We start from the raw sequence: 22,761 nt of genomic DNA on the forward strand, positions 1-22,761 counted from the left end.
ATTTTTTGTCTTTTCTTGGTTTAATATTCTGAGTGGTAAGAACTAAATCAAAGAACCATAGAATAGTTTGAGTTGGAAGGAATCTTTAACTATCATCTAGTTCCAACCCCCCTGCTCCCAGGGCAGGGATGTCATTCACTGGACCAGTTTGCTCAAAGCCCTGTCCAGCCAGGCCGGGAACAGTTAGAGGGATGGGGCATCTATAACTTTTCTAGGAAGCCTGTGCTGGTATCTCAGCACCCTTGCTTCAAATAATTTCTTCCTTATATGCAATCTATATCTATTCTCTTTTACTTAGATCCCATCTTAAATTCACAATAATAATAATCTATTAGCACATAAAAATTAATTCTAAAACTCATATTGCAAGTATATTTTGAGTAATAATAATTACTATTATTGCTATTCTTGTTAGCTGTCATTTCTTTCTCCATTTTACTTCTTTCTCCTCAGTTCTCTTTCAGGTGCTGTTCTGTGGCCTAGCATCATCAGTCTGTTGCTGGCTAAGGGAACAGTTGTCTTTCAATATCAGTGAATTCCAGTGGCTGGAAGATATTAATTCCTATGACTGACATTGCATTATGCTGTTAGTATTTTATACAGATAAAATCGGGCTGTCACTTCATAAGTATATTTCTGAAATATATGTACCTGAAATATGACCTACTAAAGTGAACTTTGTGTTCACTTTTTCTAAGGTCACAGGTAGAGATAAAATAAGAATTAAATGCAAAGCAGGAAGAAAACAAATTTAAAAAAATAAAAATCACAATGTAATGAAAAAATGCTATTTCTGTCCCAGACCAACATAACCAAGATACATATGCTGTCTTTGGTTCTGGTGCCGCAGGCATAGCTAATATAAAAGCAAACTCTGTAGAGTCTGGAAACTGCAGCAATATCCTGGAAAATTTTAAGCAAGGAGAAAGTATTGTCGTTTAACCTTGAAATCCTCTCTTTCTAGTCTCTAGATTAATTTACTTGTTCTTTTTAATTTTCCATCTTGGCTACATCCTGTTCCTTCTGGTGAACAGTAATAAAGCAAGATTATGTTAATCATGCACAGAATTTAATTAGGGAATGGGGTTGGTGGCTTGTTTGTTGGACACCAAGTTAAGCTCATCAGTGGTTTTTATGTCTGTGGGAGATTTTTGGATAACAGTAAATTTCCTTCCTGTTGTGTCTACAAGAGAAAGAGTGTTTCTAGTATTTACATAGAATAAGAAACTGTACTTCCTTTTGCTGTCTTTTTTTTATTATCATTGTTTGTTCCAGCTGAGTTGTTCTCTGGCTGTGAATACAAACTGCTCCTTCCAAATGTACCCAAACATGGCTCTTAATACCGGACTCATTTCCTATTTCCTCTGAAAGCGATGAAGCTTTTGATGGCTACATAAACACTGTCTTTTTTAGGCCTGGACTGTAAAAATACTTATGTTTGTAAACTGACATTAAGAGAGATAGCAAATGCTTCAAGTCTTATTTAGCTTTAACATGTTTATCAAATCCACTTACACTCAGGAGAGTTTTAATCATTGTGGTGCACACGCAGATTTAGGACTACTCTGAGTTCTAACCTTGTTCCGCTATCATAGTTCAGTTCTGTTCAGACCACTGAATCCACTTCAGCTTCTTTTATTCTTGGAATTCATATCCACGCCCTGGCATAAGAAGAAAATGCATTCATCTTCAAGTTCTTGAATAAATGCCAAGATAACACTGTGATGCATGGGGTATGAAAGTGTGTTTGTGTAATACACATACTGTTTATCAGGAACATTAACTTGAGATAGAATTGCAAATAAAGATTATATACCACTAATTTATGGAAGAAGAAACTTTATAGAGATAGTTTGCCCATAAACTCCATTCCTCTAGTTCACAAATATACTGTAACATACTAAAAATGTTTTTTGTTTTCTGGGTTTGTAAGTATTTATTAATGTGATTATGGTAAAGATTTCTTCATGTCCATGGTCCTTAATTAACTGATCAAAAAAACCCCAAACCAACAAACCGAACACATACATTAATCTACTGTGCATTCTACTTTTTTCAGTGTTTAGTCATCTGGAAACAAAAATGCTAAAATGGAGAAGATACCCAATTCTGTAATCTTCTGCAATGTCAGAAGGAACGGACAAGGCTAGTGATTTGAAAGTTGTTGAAATTTAAGTGTTGAATAAATCATGAATTTTCTCATCCTGACCATGGATATTAATCACAGAAAAATCATGCCAAGTAAAATCTCCCAACAATATTTCTTTAGAATACACACTCTAAATGAATTTCACTACTAAGCAAACTAATTGTTTAAGAGATAATAGAGTATAGCACCACAAAAAAACCACTGTAGTCATTAATACTTATTAAATTATTTTTTTACACCTAATAAACAATGTGTTTTGCAATGTAGAGTTTTCATTTGCAGCAATCAGTTCATAGTTTCTCTTGCCTTGACTGCGTAGTGTCCTAGTTAGAATATAGTTTGTGTAGAGCATAACTGCTTGTCTGCCTAAGCCCAGGGCAAAAACATGAAAGAAATGCCCTCTCTCTCATGAGATAATAGTGCTGGCTGTGTTACTTTCCAGCGTTTCTGCCAGTCTGTTCCCTGAGTAATATTAGTGCTCCCCTGTTTCCTGCAATGTGTTTTGGTGCCTTGGTACCAACTAACAGATGTAGCTAGTCTAGGAGTACCTTGAGTGGGGAAAGGCTGGAAGATGAGTTTCCTAGGACATCCATGCACAGTAGGATGTGTACTTTGAGCTGAGTAGATTGATAGCTGGTAGAGCCTGGTTGTTGAGTATGCTTATTTTCTAAATACATGTCTCTTAGGAACATGCAAAATCTCTATGAACAAGTGTCTACAAAGGAAATGTACAGACTGACTTAAAAAAAAAAAAGATATATAAAGAGAATTTCCTAATGTCTTTCAGACTAGTAATCAGCTACTTAAATAATCCCTAAAATAAATAATAATAGAAATTAAGGAATGATGTATTTTGAAGGTGCCAAATGTAATCAGACTATACCATGATTCTAACAACAGAAGATTCAGCAAACATTTCCTTTTAATTTAGCAGCCCTTCATTGTTTTCAAGTTTAATGTTACTTGATAAACTTGTAATCAACTTTCTCTGTTGTAATTACGAGTTGAGTAAATGTGAGTGTATGGGAAAAAATAATGCTCTTCAAACTAAATAGTATTTTGAGGGTAGAACACATAAAGCAAGGCATATAGTCAAAAATATTTAACATGTAAATGTGTTTTTCCTGTTCCTTTTGGCAGCTTTAATATATCTCTCAATCCAACTAAATTGCAGTAGAGAAAAGCATCCTTTCCTCATTCAGACAGGTTCAATTTCCCTGTACTTCTTTGTCAGTCTGTGGCTTCTCATTCAACATCTTTTTCACTAATGCTGCTGGATTTTAAGCAAGTCTGAGTACAAAGAATAAAACATTCAATTTGAGATTAAGAGGAACAATGGATATTTTTTTCTATCCCTTTTACTTCCTTGTAAAAGCATAGCTTTTCCTCTGTTGTTTGTTTGTTTGTTTGTCAGTTTTTTTTTTTCAGTTATGGAAAATGTCAGGAAAGTCTTTTCAATCATGATCTTGCACCCCTCAGTAGGCAGCAGAAACTGAGTCAGTATCAGTTTTTGCTTTTAAATATTGCTTTAGCAACTAGTTAGCTATGGATATGGGAGCAGGTTCTGAGGGAGAAGAGACAAAGACCCATTTCTTAACAGCTGATGATGGATTAATGAAAAGAGTATAGGAGACTTCTTTCTTGTGGTGGCAAAGTGTCTTTTGCATCAGAACAAAATCCATGCAGAAAAAGGATGTCCACTGATTTTTATCTGTCATTCTGAGTTCTTGAAGAAGTAACTTTTCATGGGTGCTGGAAATTCAAGTCTGATAAGTGAATATTTTGGTATGGTAACTTTTGGCATAATGTTTGATTGCAGCTCCCAAGTGAGTTTGCAGTTCAAATGCTTCACTGCTTCTTGAGACTCTCCATAACATCTGCAGATTTAGAAGTCTAAATATGAAGTTATTGCTGTGGTAGTGTCTATTACTTGTAAAGTTTCATTGCTTCAGAGCATACCAGCATGAATTCTTCCTGAATACTGGAATTCTCCAGTGACATATCTGTACAGATTTTTTTTCCCCATACTGTCTGTTCAGTTGTATACAAATTTTTCTTCTTAGGAAACCTCAGTGTTAATCAGAATCAATAGCTTTAATCCTCGGAAAGCTAATTTGTTTGGCTACTTTTTTCTAGGTAATAGGGAAGTTTGTTTTTATATGAAATTGTTTCTGAGTATCCTCTCTGTGAAGAAGCCTGACTCTGCTTGAGAGGAGCCTACTGAGACTCCCTCTGTTGACAGTAAAGAAAATTTTCCATGAGAGTTGAGTTCTTTCATTAAAGCTTTTAGGTGCAAAAGGATAAGCTTTGAGGTTTCGTTGCTGCTAGAAATTTATGTGCAATTTTGTAGAAGGAGGAATTGTTACTCTATTTTAAGAGCTGCTGCTGAATTGCTTTGCAATTCATCTGTAACAGTGAATGTACGATTGTGAAATTTTGCATTGCCTCCTGCAGTGGGTATTAGAACAAAATGTAAGACTAATGCTACTGTTTTCTGTTGGTTGATGCTTGACGTTCTAGGTTTTTATTAATGATTTCCTTTCTCCTTAGTTAATCCTTCAAAATCACTACTTTTCCCCTATAATCAATTGGCTTTGCCTAAGCACATATTGACTAAGAATGCAGATGCTCTTTTTTTTTTCAACATTCCAGCAGGAATTTCTGTGAAAGCTGCAAGACTTAAAATCTTTGTATGTGAACTGAATATGTCACCATTGTGATACATCTGAGAAGTGTGATCATTCTAGAAATTGGTTGTCAGATTAGTTGCTCCTTTTTGTGTGACCATAGCCAGAGGGAAATATTCAGAAATATAAATTCTGGTAGAACTGTACTTTTGAAAAAGTCTGAAAAAGCAGAGTAGCAAGAGATATGACTGTTCTTACTTCTGATTTAGATAATTAATAAGGAAAATAGGATTACCTTAAACTTAGAGATCCATATTTGTATGCTTTCAGTTTGTGCGTAACTGGTCTTATAAATCAAAGGCCACAAAAATGTTAGAGATTAAATTAACCAAAGTTTCTAATTCTCTGTTTCACAAAGTAATAGCAAATCAAAATAAGCTAGATTGAAGGCAATCTTAAACTATGTTCCTGTAAATAGGTCCTTGTTAGAATCAATGTTTTGGTTTATTTCATCTCAACTATACTGTGACAAAGAATCATTAGATAAGAATGGCATATTTTAAGAACTTTATTTGAATATGGGTAATTTCTATAATTTTCTTCTTTCAATTGATTTAGTGTATGAAAAATCAAGCCTCTATATTCTTATGTTTCCTTCCTTACCTAACTTGTGTTCATAGATCATATATAAGCTTGAGAAGGAGAGTGTAAAGTTTAATCACTCTGATTATATTGAATGAGCAGGAGTACTGTGGTATGTAGTGTAAGATTTAATTACAGCACATCTGTAAACTAGCATTTAGGACTTTCTCTTCCGAGTTCTTAGATACATAAGTAGCAGACGTGTATGTGAAGTCTCCCAAATTGCAAACCTCTTATCACAAGTGCAATCTCTTTTGTTATCTAAAATGTAATTAAAATACTGTAGTTTACCTAGTACTGTTCTAAGTTCTAATCCCCCTGAAGGAAAAGGCAGCTTTAGCCATAGTATCTTGCTAAGATTCCTACTCCCTCTTTGCTAATTCATGCCTTTTTACCTAACTGGTTTAAATAAATACTTCAACTGATTTCTTTTGTGAAAGTACAACCCCTCAAAATTAGAATGAAAAGTTTAATGGCCTAAATACAGTTCAGTCCTATTAGAAAAGCTTGATTTTTATCTTCTGTGGTTTCTTTTTTTTTAATACTAGTATTTCCTTGTTATGCCCTTGGTATTTCATAGCTGTCCTTTTTAAGCACTGAAGCAATTATTTTTAAGAAGGCTGATTCTTCAGGGTCCAGTGCTTTCCTGCCTTTCATTTGCCGAAGGTGTACATTTTAATGAAGTTGTTTCATCTGTGTTGCCAAACACTAGAATTTTACTGCTTCAATTCTAATTACCTCTGCTGGCAAATGCTATGTTTTATTAAAGCTGTCAAGTGCACTGTTCATTAAATGTCCACAGTCAGTGGTGCTGTGCACACAAATTAGATCAGCTTTACTCCTTGATAGATTATGAAGTTAATATTTTTATATAAGCCTCTAAAATTGAGTCTAACAGCAATCAGTGATGACTTAGATAAGTAAAGCATACCTGTAGCTTCTTGGAACCTAGTATCTTGTCAAAATCCATCATGGAACATATGTTAAATCACTAGTAGTACAGCTGAGTATACCATTTGTATGATTACTTAATTCATTAAGATAGCATTTTCCTTCCTCAAGATATCTACATTGCATCTTGAATTCTAATTTGTATGTATTTAGGGTAAGACAAGTTTTGTTATTTGTGCTTGATTATAAGTAGAAAACATCAGTGCTGGTTGTTGAGCGGAGGGTTGCAAAGCACAATTGATGTCCATTAAAAGCAAAAATGGCTTCATTGAAATGTTACTAACCTGGTAAATGTGAAAGATTGTTATCATAAGCAACTAACAGCTTCTCTTCTAACTGCATATCTGAAAGGGGAATTTTACTATAAGGTATTTACTTCAAATATATGAAGCAGTAATAGAAATATTGTATCTGCAAAGAAATATTTGAGTGAGATCTCGTTTTGACATCTGGAGATATTTTTTGCTTTTGTTAATTTTATGTTGTTAGTGTGTGTATCACTATCCTCAGTAGTGGAAATAGTAATTCTTGCTATTTAATGTCTTGTTTTCTAGGCATTCTTTAGGAGAATTAATAAGATATTGTGATGATAGAATACCAGATAAACACATTATCTTTTGAAAATAATGTTTTTCTTATGTTTCAGATATCTGTAGGAAAATAAATTCAAATTTACTTTTAGTACCATGGCTTTATGGTGTCTGTTTCATGTATTGGTTACCTTACCTTTGAGGAATCTGGTGTTTTTACTTTCCAGCTTTGCTTTTGAATTTATCAGGCTGTATTTCAAAACCTTCAGAGAAACAGATATTTATTGTATTCTTTATGGAAATCATAAATAACATCTCAAAATGCTATATAAAGTAAATAGTATTTAAGAGCTCTTGGAGAGATATATTTTTTTTAAGGCTTGGGTAAGAAACTAAAGTCCTTTAAAAGGCTGTGAGGCGCTCTTCCTTGTCTCCTCTTATGATGTATTTTAGAGCACTTTATTGTGAATAGAAAATTCATCTAATGTGATGTTGAATAGAAGTCTGTATGTTTATATATTTAATTTTCTGTTAATGTATTATACTTTTATATATATATTTCCTGGTATTTGTAGGAAATAATGCATTTTATTTTTTCAGTGCAGAAACAGAAAGTATTCCTTTGACTGTATTCAAGAGCTGAAGTGATTTTTGCTATCTGAAATGCTTAACTTCAGACAAGTTTCATCATGTTCAACTTTAAATTTTTTTCAATTGTCAGACAGGAGGTGGACCCTAATAAATGGTGTATTCTGTGGCAGTGAAGTAGTTGAGCAATACCAGTATACTGAGAGATTTGGTGGGAAAGGGATGCATGGAAGTTACCTAAGTGCATGTGAGAAACCTATGATGCATGAAACATGACAATTTTTTCTTAGTTGTTGTTTTCACTTTGGAAGCATGTATCTCGCTTTGAGTCTGAAAATTGGACAAAATATTTCCTGAACCTTCTAGGGAGATTTGAAAAGTACTCAGGCTTGTATTTTCATCTAAACTCAGATTTGTCAAGGCTTTTTCCTATTTTGGGTTCTTGGAAGTTATTTGAGTTATTACTGTCCCTCGTGTGTATATAAATGCATATTGGTTGCATTGCCTTATCCACCCTTTTCAGCCTGAGTGTGCAAGTGTAGTGAATATAGCAGAAGAAAATAAATTTCTTTAAAAACCTTGGTGCCTTCCTCTTCTCAGTGTAGTCTCAACAATTGTGAAAAATCACTGAAGCAATCTTCAAATATAAGAAAGACATTTAAAAAGTGGTGCAATTCAATACAGTCATAGGTCTTTAATGGGTCTGTGAAATTATGAATGTATACAAACAAAAACAACAAATAGACGTATGGTAGGGTTATCAGCCTGAGACTGAAAAGAGTAACAATAATGCCATTAATAAAAGAAATATACAAAGGGAAATATTTCTGGTTCTGAACAGAGATGAGATTGATAAAATTCTATGCCATTTTAAAAAGTCCTAACATTTTAGACCTAGATAAGAATTGGTTTAGTTTAAAAGAACATAGGAGGAGTTTTGGTCTAATGTTGTAGAACAGGATCCTTGAAATGGATGTTGTCTACTAAGATATTTGGCTGGTTTTATGGTATTTAAATGTTGAATTTTAACAGATTGAGAAAGTACTACTTTTGTATTACCACATTTTTAAGGTAATAGTCTTCTAACCATGCAAAAGGAATACTAGATTTTAATATTTTTTTTACTGTTTTGTTTTGTTTTTGCAGAGATACCAGGACAGTATACTTGGGAATACAATGCAAACTGTAATTGTCTTACTGAATAATATTGTTGCTAACAAAAGTGTGAACATGGTGCCACTCTTTCAAGAAGGTATGTCGTCTTTATCTTCATTCTCCTTTATTCTCAGATGTTTCCCAGCGTGTAGTATCAGGTACTGTGTGAAACTAACTTTTATCTATTTAGATTTTGTAGTGGCTGTTAGATAATCACATTGTAGCTGATGTCCTCCTCATCATGTCCTCTTCCTTCCTTACCGATTTGATTACAAATTTAACTTTTAGAAAGTCATTCTTCCAGGAAAATGTGCTTACAAAAGAATTACTAACTGAAAATTGCATTATGCATGTGAAGAATGGCTTGGGAAGGAAGTAATGGACTAGAGTACTGACCATAACAGTGCAGAGTGTTGAGAGACTTCTACAAATTCTTCCTATTCTCACTAGCTAAACCTGTGAAAGGATAAGCTGTACAATATTTGTGCACACTTTTAAGAAATAGCTTTTGTTCCAGTCCAATGATGTAGAGTAATGGGGTGGAACCCAAGCTGACTATAAAATTTTAGTTTACAAACCATTGCATGTCTTCATGAAATGCTTACCACCAAAGTTGGGTAATAAGACACTGGCACAAGTTGCCTGGAGAGTGATTGGATGCCCCATCCATGACAGTGTTCAAGGTCAAGTTGGACCGGGCTCAGAGCAACCTCATCTGGCTGAAGATGTCCCTGCTCATTACAAGAGGTTTGGACTGGATGACATTTAAAGGTTCTTTCCAACCCAAACTGTTCTATGATTCCATGATTCATTTTACTGCATTTTATTATGTAAGTTTCTTTTATTTAGAAATTGGTTCTGAAGAAAAGGTTTCTGCTATTAGAAATCTATATAAATTACAAACTTGTTGAAGACCTACATTTTGATAGCATTTCTTCTGTTTATCATTAATGGGTGAGTGACATCTAGCAACACAGGTCTATGTTACCATTTGTACTGTTTGTTGGTACACATACCAGCCTGTGAATCCATCAAGGTAGGTAGTAGGAATCACGTCCTCATTTTCATAATTAGCGTAGTAGTTTAAACACTGACCCAGAAAGCAAGAGAGATGAATTCCTGAACCTTTCTAGTCTTAAGGCATTGAATGGGCAATGCCATTATTCAGGAGACAATCTGGAACTTGACATTGTTGCTAAATAACGTATTCCTCTCCTCTGTTGCAAACAGATGCACTCTGAACTTAGTGGTGTATTAGTGGAGAAGAGAGCCAGGAAAAAAAAATAGAGAAAAAATGGAATAGTATGACTAATTTGGAAAGGGCTGGTTCATAGGGTTCTAATTCTTTGGTTATTTCTCACCAAACTGCCTATCACACTTAGAACTGCTTGGGGTTTCTTGGGATTTAGATGTATGTGCTGCTTTTACTATCTTTAGGCACGGCTGCTCTCTGTCAGGCAAAATCCTAAGTTGGCATTGACCTGAGCTGCAGCAGGGTAACTTGTTAAAGCTGCATAATGTGAAAAAGTTTGTTCAAGTCCCACAAGCGCTGTAACCACATAATTGGCATGCCTTGCTTAAAGCAATACACCTCTGCCTTTCTGTGTGGCAAATTAGGTGCAAAACTGTTTAACAGCATGGCAGAAATGCCTCCATTCCCTAAATATCTCTTCTTTATTGTCCTACAGAGCAAATTCCTGTGTGCTTTTTATGCTGCTGGTAGTATGTCTGTGCTCTTTCACTTCTCATCTGCTCCAAAAATAAAACACATCTCTTCAGTCATGCTAGTTTCCAAAGTAAGGAAGCAGGATAGAAATATTATTAAAGTCTTTTTCTTGTGCTACGTCCTAATGACTCCAGTAATATTTTCAGACTAATACTGATTAGATAACACTAACTTGGGCTCACTGAACTTCAGCAACCACACTAGAGAAAGCAGCACAGCAGCCAAAAATAATTTATCTCAAGTCAAATGTCCCCATCTTCTCTCATCCCTTTCCTTTACTGGCTGATCTTCAGAGTACTGGAAACCTGGATTTTGGCCAGTGCTTTATTGATTTAGGGCCTAATTGTCCAGTAAAGAACTTCTAAAATTTGGTTTGCCAAGGATGTTATGAGAGTATTGATCTTGTAATTGCAGACTGTTGGATTTTCTTTGAATTGAAAGGGGAAAGAAATTATTCTGTGCAAACTGAAAGGCTTTATATCCTTTGCATTGCTGTCTGTAAATATATAGTGTTCACATCAGGAAAATACCTTAAACTTCTGCTGCCATATCTTTGGTATTTAACTTCTCATTTTTGAATGATTTTTGTGTGATGGAGAAGAATGCAATCTAGTAAATTGAAAACTGAGCTTCCTCTTGCACAAAAATATCCTGGAGTCCAAGCAGAAAAGTTTAACATGAGTCAGTAGTGTTCATTTGCAGCCATCAAGGCAAAAGAGGTCTGCGATGAGAAAGAAAAACTGAAAGATTGAGGAAAGTGACTATTCTCCTCCATTCATTGTAATGTCTAGTTTTGAGCTCCAAACTATAAGAAAGACATTGACAAGCAGGAGCAAGTCCAGAGAAGGGCAACCAAGATATTTAGGAGAGTGGACCACATGATGTGTGTATTTTCAGACTCTGCCTGTATTATAATATGAATGTATTGCTTCCCAAGTGCAGAGTTTTGTATTTACCTTTGTTAAACTTTAAAAGGTTTCTGGCAGCCTTTTTTTTGAGCTCTTCAGCTTCTTGGGTTCTTTCTGAACCCATCAATCCTTCATCACATCAGCTGCTTTCTTCACTTCAATGTCATCTGTAAACTTGCTGAACATGCATGTTAATACATCCTATTACCACTGTGTTTGTGCTGTTAATGAAGGTAGTCAACATTCATGAGCTATTCTCCTGTGTTAAAAATAAAAAGGCTTTTAACTTTTTTTTTTTTTTTTTTTTTTTTTTTTTTTTTTTTTTTTTTTTTCTTTACATTTTTTTTTTTTTTTTTTTTTTTGTGTGATAATTAATTCATGTATATATGGAGCTTCAGAAATTAAAAACCATAGATTCTTGCTGAACATTAGAAGGAACTCAAGTTAGGTGGTCAGTCCTGTTGAGATTTTTGTATCTAAGAGTCAAGGCATTAGCAATGAAAATTTCTTTCCAATTTTGTGCATGTCTTTCTTCAGCTGCCTAGAAGCTGTATTTTTGCAGGCAGATCATTTAGAGACCCACGTCACCGTTTCCTTTTGTGCCTGTTAGCCTTCAGAACCCTCACTTGCTCAAAGGAGTTGTATGAGGTGATAGATTTTTTTTAAAGGGCTGTAGCTTACATGTTGAACTTTCCTCTTTCTCAAGGAAATCTTGCATGATGGCACTTTCTGCATTACTGCTTCTGTGATTTCCTGTTATTAAAAATGATATGATTGTGTATTTCAGCAACTTTCACAGTAGATAGATTGCCTGGTATTAATTTCTTTCTTCTCTGAACTGTGTCCTTTTGTGTTAAAATACATCAGACATGTACTGATAACCACTTAAAATGTTTAAAGGTGAAATGGAGAATAACATATGCAATTTAAGTCACAGAGGGAATTTAAAATGGCCTGTACTTGTGTTATCAGCTATTAAACATTTGTTCTGTTAACATTAATGACAATTTCTACTTAATAATCAGAGGGGAATACTATGAGTCAGTTTAATTACTGAGACTGGAATTCAGTAAGGAGAGTAGGTTTAATATAGGGTCCCTTGTGAATAGTTAAGGAAAGATATTAAAAAGCCAAGACAATTGTGGTCATTTTCAGGAAGGTCTTCTAAGAGAGTGACACTTACCCTCTCTTCCTCTGTCTTGGCTTCTGACTGCCAATCCTTCTTTCTTCCCTTTCCCCATCTTTTGATATCAGGCAGTTTTAAGTTCACTTGAGAGAGCACAGAGGTCCAAATATGTATTCAATCTATAACAATCAGTATCTGATGACAGCGACCCAAGTTAATGTCATAATTTAGAGAAAGACAGAAGCCTTATCAATTAAATATTCTTCACTAGCCTACAGCAAACAGAATAGTGCTATACACAACATGTACAAAATATAGATATGTTCTTTATGTACTGTAAAGACCTATTAATTAATATGTCTCTGTGGCCTTTTTGGTATTCACTTCTCATTTTCTTTCTAGAATGCCTGCAGTCTCTGTTTTGGGTTTGTAACCACTGAGTTTAATGGTGTGTTGGGCAATGCCTGAGGAGGGTACCTATGAAATGATCCCACAGGCTCAGTCAGTGCATGGGAGCAGTTCACACTGGAGGGTTGCTTGTAGTTGGGTGATATAGGACAAAACAGCACCAAGGTTCCAGAAATAGGGGCAGGGAGTCATCAGTGAGGAGGATGGTGACTTAAATGGCACAGAGGTAGGCAGAGATATAGAATGCAGATCTGTATGAAGACAGGTATTTTTAGTTCTACTAGTCATGAAAAAAACAGCCATACATTACTTTGTGCCTGTCATATTAAAAGGGTTGACATTTGTTGACTCCAAAATGAAAACCCTGTTCTAGATGCCAAGATTCCTAAGCAGGTGTTGTAGGACTACAATGGTTGATCATCTGTTTCTATAGACAGGTACTAGAGCAGTCTACTGAAAAGACATTGTCTCTCTTAGATGTGTGTCTAGTGAAAAGATCTGACATACTGACAAATTTATACATAAGACAAACCATGAAGTCAGGGTTGGCTCCTTGATAAGTGAGTGGTGTGAGTGTGCAAGGCTGCTTCGTTATGTGGGTGTGATGATAATAAATAGCCAAGTGTACCACAGCACTTAATGTAGTGAAGTTCTTATACTCAAGTACAATTAACAGATGTATAAACTTTTTATTTTGTTTTCAGTTAAGTCTCTTTGTTGCTTTTCTTTCTTTACTTGTGATTTTGGGGGGGGGGGTTTGGTTTGTTTTTCACATAGTTTGTACAAATTAAAACCAGAAAGAGTTGAATCATTTTCTAGTTAGCAGTGCTTTCCAACTCTGAGTATGGTTTATCCATGGGTAGTATTCAAAGGCAAGAAATGTCTTAATTCTAACTGTTGCGTCATTTTGTTTATAGGAAGAGTTTGAGTATATCATGTTACATTGTAGAGAAATGTCTTTCAAAGACTTTAATTGCTTTGCAAGGATCTTCATGCTGAAGAAATGAACAAAACATCTTATTAGAAAATAGATCGTATAGGCTGCAGTGGATAAATTCTGATAGTCTGTATGCAGCTATTTATTCCTGATAATGCATCAAATTTATTATGTTTATATAAAAAGCTATTTTCAGCATGTTTCAAAAGTAATTCCAAGTTTCCACTGTTATTCAAGGCTAATCTAGTAAACTGTTTTCAGCCCAGTATTACTTATGAGTGAGTTTATATTTTTAGCTTTTCTGCATCCCATTATACTCCATAAATCAGTCACCAATTTTTTTTATGATGGCTGTGTAAGGAGATGATTTATATAAAAATTTCAATACAGTCATGTTGAATTGAATTGCTTTTCCCAGATTGCACTGCTGTGATCTTGTGTTTGGCTACCATACTGAAGTAACTACCACTAGCAGAGTACAAGCAGAGATGTTTATCTCAGTGTTAAAAACAAGTTTCCAATCTATGAAAGAGAAAATCCTAAACTATATGTCTTAATGATGTTGAATCTTGAATCTCAAAAACTAAAGTAAAAGGGGTATTATGAGTTTTAGTGCAATAAAAATAGTCTTTGAGTTGTGTGAAAATGTGACCCACTATTAGTAGTACATGGTTCTTTAAGCAGTTTGTGTAAAACCTGGAATTCCTGAGGAACTTTGGTGGAAATGTAGAATGTCAGCTACAGCAGTCATAATATTCAATATTATACTAAGAAAGCATGCTAGGTGCTTAAAGCAGGGACAGTTATTAAAAAGAACAGATCTGCAATAAAATTTGTAGTCAGATGATCATAACTCATTTGCACCTCGTGAAAGAAAGATCAGCTTTCATGCTGAAGTATCCTTATTCATCTTGTGGTCCACTGCTTTGACTTTTAGTCAAATGTCAAGGGATTAACTAGATTTCAGATGTCTTTGTGTATTGTATTGTTAAAGTCTGTAAAATACCTGCATATCCAAAAAATGACACTCATGAGACCAACATCCAATTTCAACCTTTTTCTTGAAAAATAAAGGAAAAAATGTCTTTTAAATACACAGATCTTTACAAAGTAATAGTTATTACTACCATAATGATGACTATGAATTCTGAGCTCTCTAGATAGACCCCAAACACTTCTAACTTACCTAAACCTTAGGAGGATGTTCTTCTACCTTTTCATTTCCTCAGGGATAATTTGATTTCAGCTTCAGTCTCCAAAAGACATTTGATCACGGTGCCCATAGCACACTTTTAAAGAATAGTTTGTAGCTTCTTAGCCAGCTCTTGTCATGTGCAACACTATATCACCAGTGTTCATGAAATTAGACAATAGACTGCAGTAAGTTGATAACCCAGATCTTCCTGCTGCATCCACCTATGCAGTAGTCTGAACTACAGTGCAACACTGAGAAGGCATTGGTGTGTCATTTGACATGTGACTTGGATTTTAGGGGTAAAATTGAATTTTTGGAGTAGCTGGCTTCAAAGTTGCAGCATTTTCTTCCAAGGTGGGAGAATTTAACTATCTCTTAAGATGGTGATCAAGAAGAAGAACATGGATTAGTCATACAGAAGAAGTCTGCTTGCAAGGAAAAGGCATTACTTAAAAAATTCTATAGAATACATTGCTTAAAGTAATATGCCCTTTTAAAATAAAGCAACAACAAATAAAACCCACAGACTTAGTCTGTGAAGAAATCAGATACACTTCAGACTGGTTCTGAATCCTTTATTCATTCCTTACTAGCTTCTATTTTTTCTTAGGAGCCTCCTGGGGAAGTTTTACAGGATACAATATAGAAGTATTGCAGGTACACAATTTGTGGTAATTGGGAGTGGGGCTGTGGCCGAGCCTCATCCCCAGTGGGCTGCAGCTGTGTGGGTCAGGTGAGCAGCATTGACAGCAATGAGCCATGGAGTGCCCAGGTGCACTGACCAACCACCAAAGGGAGCAGAGGGCACACAGGTGCAATGCATGAACAATGAGGGGTATAAAAGGTTCTGCTGAAGAACAAGAAGGGCAGACACTTGCAGACTTCTGAAGTGATGTTACTCTGTATGGGCAGATGCCTGAAGCCTTCTGCTGTGGTATGGTGTTACTCTGTTTGGGTGAATGCTTAAAGCCTTCTGAAGTTGTATGTGATGCTCTGTGTATCGTGGCTGTCTCAACTGTGACATGTGCTGCAACAAAGTATTTGTTTAGTGACTGAAGATAGAAAGGTGTTTTATGGCAGTGCTTTATATCTGCTTGCTGTAAAATTTAGTTCATATGCAATTTATTGTGATTTGGAATAGAGAGATTGACGGGGAGAATAAATCAGGGAAATCGGTAAGAGTGAGAACCTAAAAGCATTTTTTCTGTATTTAGTTGATGTTTAGAAATAAAATATTCTTAATTAAATCAATGTAAAATAATAAATGTATCATCTTGTCTGAGTAGTTCCAGTAGTACACCTTGCAGCCTCTGCCATGCAGGATGCAAGCCTTTCACAGCTCCTTGCCAGTACTGTATTAGTTAGTTCAGCTCTTGAGTACAGAAGTGTCTCTGTGAACATCTAAAAATAGTACTCCTGTGTTGTGTGTCTTGTGCTCATTTGAGTTAATGTTTATATGAGAATTCAATGGGGGATGAGTCTGAAGAAGTTTCTTCTGTGATGTTACGAAACTCAGAGTGCTTTTTAGCAGTATTAAGACCTATTTTTCTGACCCAAAATGCCAATCACTCAGATGGAAGTGTGTAACATCACACGGGTAAACTTAGAAGTCTAGTATCATAAAAGATACGTGGGAATCATGTCAAAATAGCATGGTTGTAGTGAAGTCTTTGAGGAAAAAATAACCTGTGTCATCCTGTGATATTCATGCAGCCATCTGAAAAGGATGAAAATAGAAATGGTAATTGCTGTGAGGAACAGTTATGCCATTCAAGTAGAACCAAGCCTGTTGTTGTTGAGAGTCACCCATAAGGCACAAAATGTCACAGCATGCTTGCTAGAACTTCAAAGGATAAAATAAGTGAGTAAGGGCTCAACAAGTTGTTACGTCTTGTCTCTCTAGTGCTGCACTGTAAAAGAGAACTGGCATTTCTGTGGCTGGGGTATGCGTCCTGATGCTTTCCATACCTGTGACCAGCCAAGCAGATCATCTTGCAGAATAGCTGGCTACTTGAGCTACCTAAGATGTCTCATTTTATCAGCTAATTCACGAAAAAGAACAGAATAATGACAAAAAATATTCCAAGTCCTGGAATTCCATTATATTCTCATTTGAGAGGCTTTATGCAGACATCTGATTGTACAACTGATCAGCTTAGTTTAATGGTGGGAGATTAGTTCAATAAATACATCAATGTCAAAGCCTAGACTGTCTTTAAATGTCTAAGATGCCAACCATAATGGACATTTTCTGTGTACCTGTCCGACACCTAGACAAATTTAAGATTTAAGGTTTTGACTGAGTGAATACTCTGATTGATACTACTTGGAGGCAGAAACCTAAATGAAGTAAAATTTTTTGTTAAAATGAAAGGCATAAATTTCCCATCTGGTTGAGGTTGTAGGTATCCAAAAGTTTCCTGATAACAAATTCAGGACTATAAATCAGGAAAGTTTTCAAAGCCTTATGCTCCTTCTCACCCACTTAGTCATGAAAATGACCTTTTTTTACCTCCTCTCTAGAGACTATGGTATTTGCATTTACTCTAGGTGCTGCTTTTCCTGCAGTTGGATTCAAGCATTGGCATTTGACATTATGCTAGTATTCCCATGAACTGCAGCTGAAATAATATGTATTAGCACTAGTGGATTGGGTCAGTTTGAGGAAAAATTAATAACTAGGTAAGCATGTACCTATCATAATAGCTACAGGTTAAATATTGATGATACAAACTATTTGTTACAGAAAATAAATTAAGTCTAATTATGATGATATCCCTGTGTATCTTGTCAGATACAATTAGTAAGCTGAAAGGTCATTTTAGGACATGAAATTAAAAATGTAATTGTATATTTGAAAAGAGACATATTTTAAATACGGTATTACTACAGCCATAGGTTGTAGAGCTATCACATATGTTGTATTCTAGCAGTTAGAACAGGCTCAGTATGAAAGCAATGTGCCACCGCCAATTTGAGGTAAGTGTAAAGTCACAAAAGTACAAAGTACTATACACAAAATTAAACTACATCAATCATTCTGTCATACATCAGATGCACTTGTATGATCCTTCTGAAAGAAGTTCTTTTTGGCAGAACCAGATCTATCTAGCGGACAGATAAATGAAATCTGAGGTTTTTCACTGCTTTGAAGAATGGTTTGGGGTTTTTATTTGTTTTACTTTATCTTCAGTGGTTGTCATAGCTCCCATGCAGCCAGATGTTTTTCTTCTAAGTTATTTTCAGGAAAGCTGTGTACCGAATAGAGATGTTTAAGCCATTTGTGGACAATTAACTTGAAAATAATTTCCTCTTTAAATCAGAAAGGGAATTACATAATAATGGATAATTTGAAGTTGTTTATATTTTTAAAGCCTTTTGAAATTCCCAATTTTTACACAAATATAAAGCAGCAGCCTATATCACTTGAGACTTTTCCTGTGATGTTGTTCCTCTTCTACCTAAATATTTTTTATTTTTCAGACTTTTGCCTAAAATAATGTCTAGATGTATTCTTCTTTGGATGATGCTTTCTTTTGCTTTTCAGGATCTCATTTTATAATATTGTTTAGCTTAGCTTTTTCAAACATTTTAAGTTACATTTTAATGTGCATTTTATATTCAATAACTCATTTCTATAGTTAAATTTCTTTTTAAGTCTTTACATATGGATTTTGTACCATCTTAAGGTAGTATATATTCAGGTGAGTGTTTGTGTTCTCATACAAGTTATTTAGGACAAGTCACCACTCTCCAACTGGTAGGTTTTTCCTGTGGCATTTGATCAATACCTTGTAAATCTGAGAGGGTAACTAATTTTGTGTGTAGTTACACATGATCATTTACATTTATAGCAATATATCTGCATGTAGTCAGTTTTTCTAAGTCAGCTGGTGGGGGAACCTGTTTGAGGCACCATTGAAACCTCCAGCTGAGGGACAGAGGTTATTTAAACTGCTGTGACAAAAATGTAGATGTCTACCTAATGATGCTATTTATTTTTTAAATAAAGTACATTGCATAAATGTAATCCAAACTTGGCTATCCATGCTTTAAAAAAATTTCATCTTAGTATAAGCTTTTTCCTAATTGAACCAAGATGGTATTTATGTAAGATGGGTTTACGAAGAGAAATCTTTCAGCAAAGACATTTGTTTGAGGACATGTCATGGGTTTCGGATCTGAGCTTTAAGCAAATCAGTTTTACTTTTCTCTTAAAGAGGCCCTAACTTGATAAATATTGGGGAGTTTTGTTTTATAAATAAGGTTTCAATGTTTCCGTAGATGTCTCCATGTTTTTAAAAGATATTGCATCAGCTGGTTGTCCCTTTGTTTTGGTCGAGGAAAGTGTTTCCCTTTGAATTTTTCAGATCAAGGGGAGAAGAAATAGGATGATTATGTAAAGTCTGAAGCTGTCTTCTGTCTTTTAAGAGAATAGAAAAACTGGGAAGATTTTTTTTCCCCTCTACCACCCACCTTTGAAAAAGATAAGAAACTTCTTGTTCACCTGCATCCATCCAGTTTCAACTTGTCTGGTCTTTCCTAAGGGCCATTCTTTCCTTACTTATCGTATTTCAGATTGCTCCAATCCCTATTCCACTGAGTCATGGAAAAAATCCAGTAAAGTGTTGTTAATGGATTTATTCACATTTTAAAAGATCATATTTCCTAGCTAACATGTCCATATTGTGACATAAAGTTTTTAACCGATGATGTATCCATGAAATACAACTTATTTCCCTGGATGACAGCAGAACTAATGCTACTATATGTATTGTGTAAAGACTGAAAGAACAGTAAAATTATCCATGATGGCTGAACAGGCTTTCCAATACATATTATTGCTGAATAAGCACAGACAGATATCATGTATTTTGATCCCATCATTCAACCCAGAATGACATGAATTGTGGGTTTATGCCATTATTTATCTTACTAGGAGAAAAAAGCTCCAACTGTTACTTACTATGCATTTTCTTCCGAAATTACATTGAATGTTGTTAAGAGAATGCGTGGTTCGAACAGCAACACTTGAAGATGAATTTGGAGGTAGCATTTTGTCTGTATTGTGAGGAAAAGTCATAAGCAAGATAAAGAAAAGGCAGACAGAATACCCAAAGGAACAGAATTTCAAGGCAGGTTTACAGGTTTTGGCAGAAGCCATAGGAAGAACAGCATTGCTTACAGGGTTTTGCTTGCCTAGGCTATGGGTCAGGCAGTCACTGAGACCAAGTCTGTCCATTATGGGATCAGTCTCTGGAGAGCCCAGTCTGGGCTGAGTGCAAGAACTGATTGCAGGGTTCTGTTGTGCACTCAGAAAGAAAACCTGTGCTCATCAAAGGTGTGCATGCAGTCCTGAACAGCATGCAGTGCTACAGCAACACATCCAGGAAGCCTAAAATGACAACTCCTGGCAGTAACTTCCTCATTTGGTTTCCATGGACCTGGCCCGTGTGGGTACTCCCTGTGTCATCCAGGATCCCAGGCTGAATTGTAGTCACTCTCCCAGTTCGGTGCAGTATTCGAGCAGGCCAAATTGTGCAAAATGCTTGAACTCTACATGCCCTGAAATTGCTTGTCTTGAAAATTTAACTACATATACATCTTATTTCTGGTGTTTACTTGCTGCAGCTTCTCTTCAGTTCTCACGTGATTTGTTGACAGTCCAGCTCCAGAGAGTCCTCCAGTTTTCCCAACAGAGCTGCATTTACTTAACATAAATCCAGATTCACTATTTCCAGGCTTTGCTTTTTCTAGCCTACTTCTTAAGTCCCTCTCCCTAAAAGCACAGGGCTTGTGCATTAAGATTAGTCAGTTCTCTCTTTCTAAAAATGTTGATGAACAGAGGCAAAGGACAAGCTAGTTTGAACAGGGGAGAGAAATTTTTGAGCATGTCTCATCTATTTACTGGTAGGAACTGTGTATTGGTTCTGTCTGGAAAAGTGTGCAGTCCTGTAATGAAACACATTGGGCATCCCTATATCTGTTTGACATGCTAATTGGCTCTCTGAAACCAAAGTCTTTCTTCACATAAAGGGTATTAAATGTACCATGATACCACTATTCTATAGGATATCTATTGCAGTCCTGGATCCTAGATGGAAGCAGTGACCTGTGTTGAATTTGTTGCAGAATATATTGTCTTAGAAAATGCTGTGGATATTAGTTTATTGTTTCAAACTACAGTTAAATTTTATCATCCTTAATGTTTGTCTCTTCACTTGGGATAACATGGTGGGGAGAAACAAAGAAACATGAGTCCTTCATTGCAAGCTCCCCTTTTCTCCCCACTCCCATTATCTTGTCAAGCTGAATTTTTTTGTCCGACCATGCTTTCTAGAATCAGTGGTCTGGGCATAAGCAGGCTGAAAGAGAAATATAGGCGTGTAGTAAGATGTAGGTGCATAGTGGTACTGCCCAGGGCACATAAGAAGTGAAACATGAAACACAACCTGGGGCAGGATGGTGAAGGCTCCTTGTGTTGGAGTAGGTTGGTAAACCTGCTGTGATCGTGAAAATACATTAATGCTTTAAAAACACCTGTGCCCAGTAGAGCAGGCATGGTAAAGAAAAAGGAAAAGGTACTGTCTTAGTTTAGTCATGGCTGGTGACTGAGCACCACACAGCCACTCAAACAGCTCTCCCTCAGTGAGGGGAGAGAATTGTAAGCATAAAAAAGTGAGAAAAAACTTGTGGGTTGACATTAAAGTAGTTTAATAATTAAAAAGATATCTTAAGAATTTTAAAAATTCTAAGGAAAAGGGAGAAAAAAACCCAAGCCATGGAGAGAGAAAAATAAATGCAAGAAGGACAAGTGATACAAATGAAAACACCTGCTTAACACCAACTAAACAATGCCCAGACAGTCCAGGAGCAGTGTCCACCCTGCCAACCTCTCCTCCTCAGTTCCATTGCTGAGTGTGATGACAAATGGTGTGGAATGTCCGCCTGGTCAGCTGTGTCCCCTCCCAGCTCCTGTGCACCTCCAACTTGTTTGTTAATGGGTGGGGTGAGGAGTAGGAAAGCCTTCCACTCTAAGTAAGTGCTGCTCAACAGTAACCAAAACATCCCTGTGTTTTCAACACTGTATTCAGCACAAAACCAAACCAGAGCCCCATGTGGGCTAATGAGAAGAAATCTGACTCTATCCAAGCCAAAAGTACAGTGCAGGTACTAAACCGGTACTTGCATGTGAAGTTTCACCTGCTATTCTGTTGCACATCTTCACAAGGCACGCACTTAGATCCTGGCTACCTAAATCACCTTTTTCTGTGGCCATCTCTCTCACTCTAGTTCTATCAATGTTCTTAATCTCTTTTTCACTTGTGAAGAAATTAGTTGCCCTCAAACAAACCAGTGTCCAGATTCTCAATGAAAGCATCACGTTAGCACAGGATTCATTTCAGTTTGTTACTGGGGAGGGCAGTATAGTTCACTGTTTTTGTTTTACAGCTGGGTGGTTTGGATCAAGAAGCCTAAGGCCAAACCATTCTGTGTGATCTCCTTCCAGAGTTTTTGCAGAAGTTTTGCCAGGAGTCTGAGCCAGTCCGTTAACATATGGACACAGGCTTCACTACTCCCAGCAACAGTTACCCACATAAAAAAAGGGTTATCCACCACACAGTGTCATTACAGCCATGTTCCCATTGTGTGGATCCTCTTGAAATAGGGGAAAGAGGTATGGAGCACAGAAGTCAAACACGTGCAGGCTTGCAGTTCTTTCAGAGCCAAGACTGCCTCCTACAGTTCTTTCAGAGCCTCTTGATTGCTGAGCTGTGGTACTAGCTGACCTAATTCAATGTAATCTTTTGAAGTCGAG

The 22,761-nt window shown here is 36.1% G+C and overlaps 1 protein-coding gene across 4 annotated transcripts in view; it reads left to right on the top strand.

Moving 5' to 3' along the window:
* The window catches only part of ULK4 (unc-51 like kinase 4), a 211,919-nt gene that overhangs the window by 114,645 nt on the left and 74,513 nt on the right, over positions 1-22,761 (top strand). For all 4 annotated transcript variants that reach the window (XM_030944162.1, XM_030944164.1, XM_030944166.1 and 1 more), the window contains one exon: positions 8,634-8,739. In XM_030944162.1, the coding sequence (XP_030800022.1) occupies positions 8,634-8,739 (106 nt within the window). The remainder of the gene's footprint in view (positions 1-8,633; positions 8,740-22,761) is intronic.

The sequence above is a fragment of the Camarhynchus parvulus genome, chromosome 2, assembly GCF_901933205.1.
Source record: "Camarhynchus parvulus chromosome 2, STF_HiC, whole genome shotgun sequence".
In the NCBI taxonomy this organism is placed as follows: domain Eukaryota; kingdom Metazoa; phylum Chordata; class Aves; order Passeriformes; family Thraupidae; genus Camarhynchus; species Camarhynchus parvulus.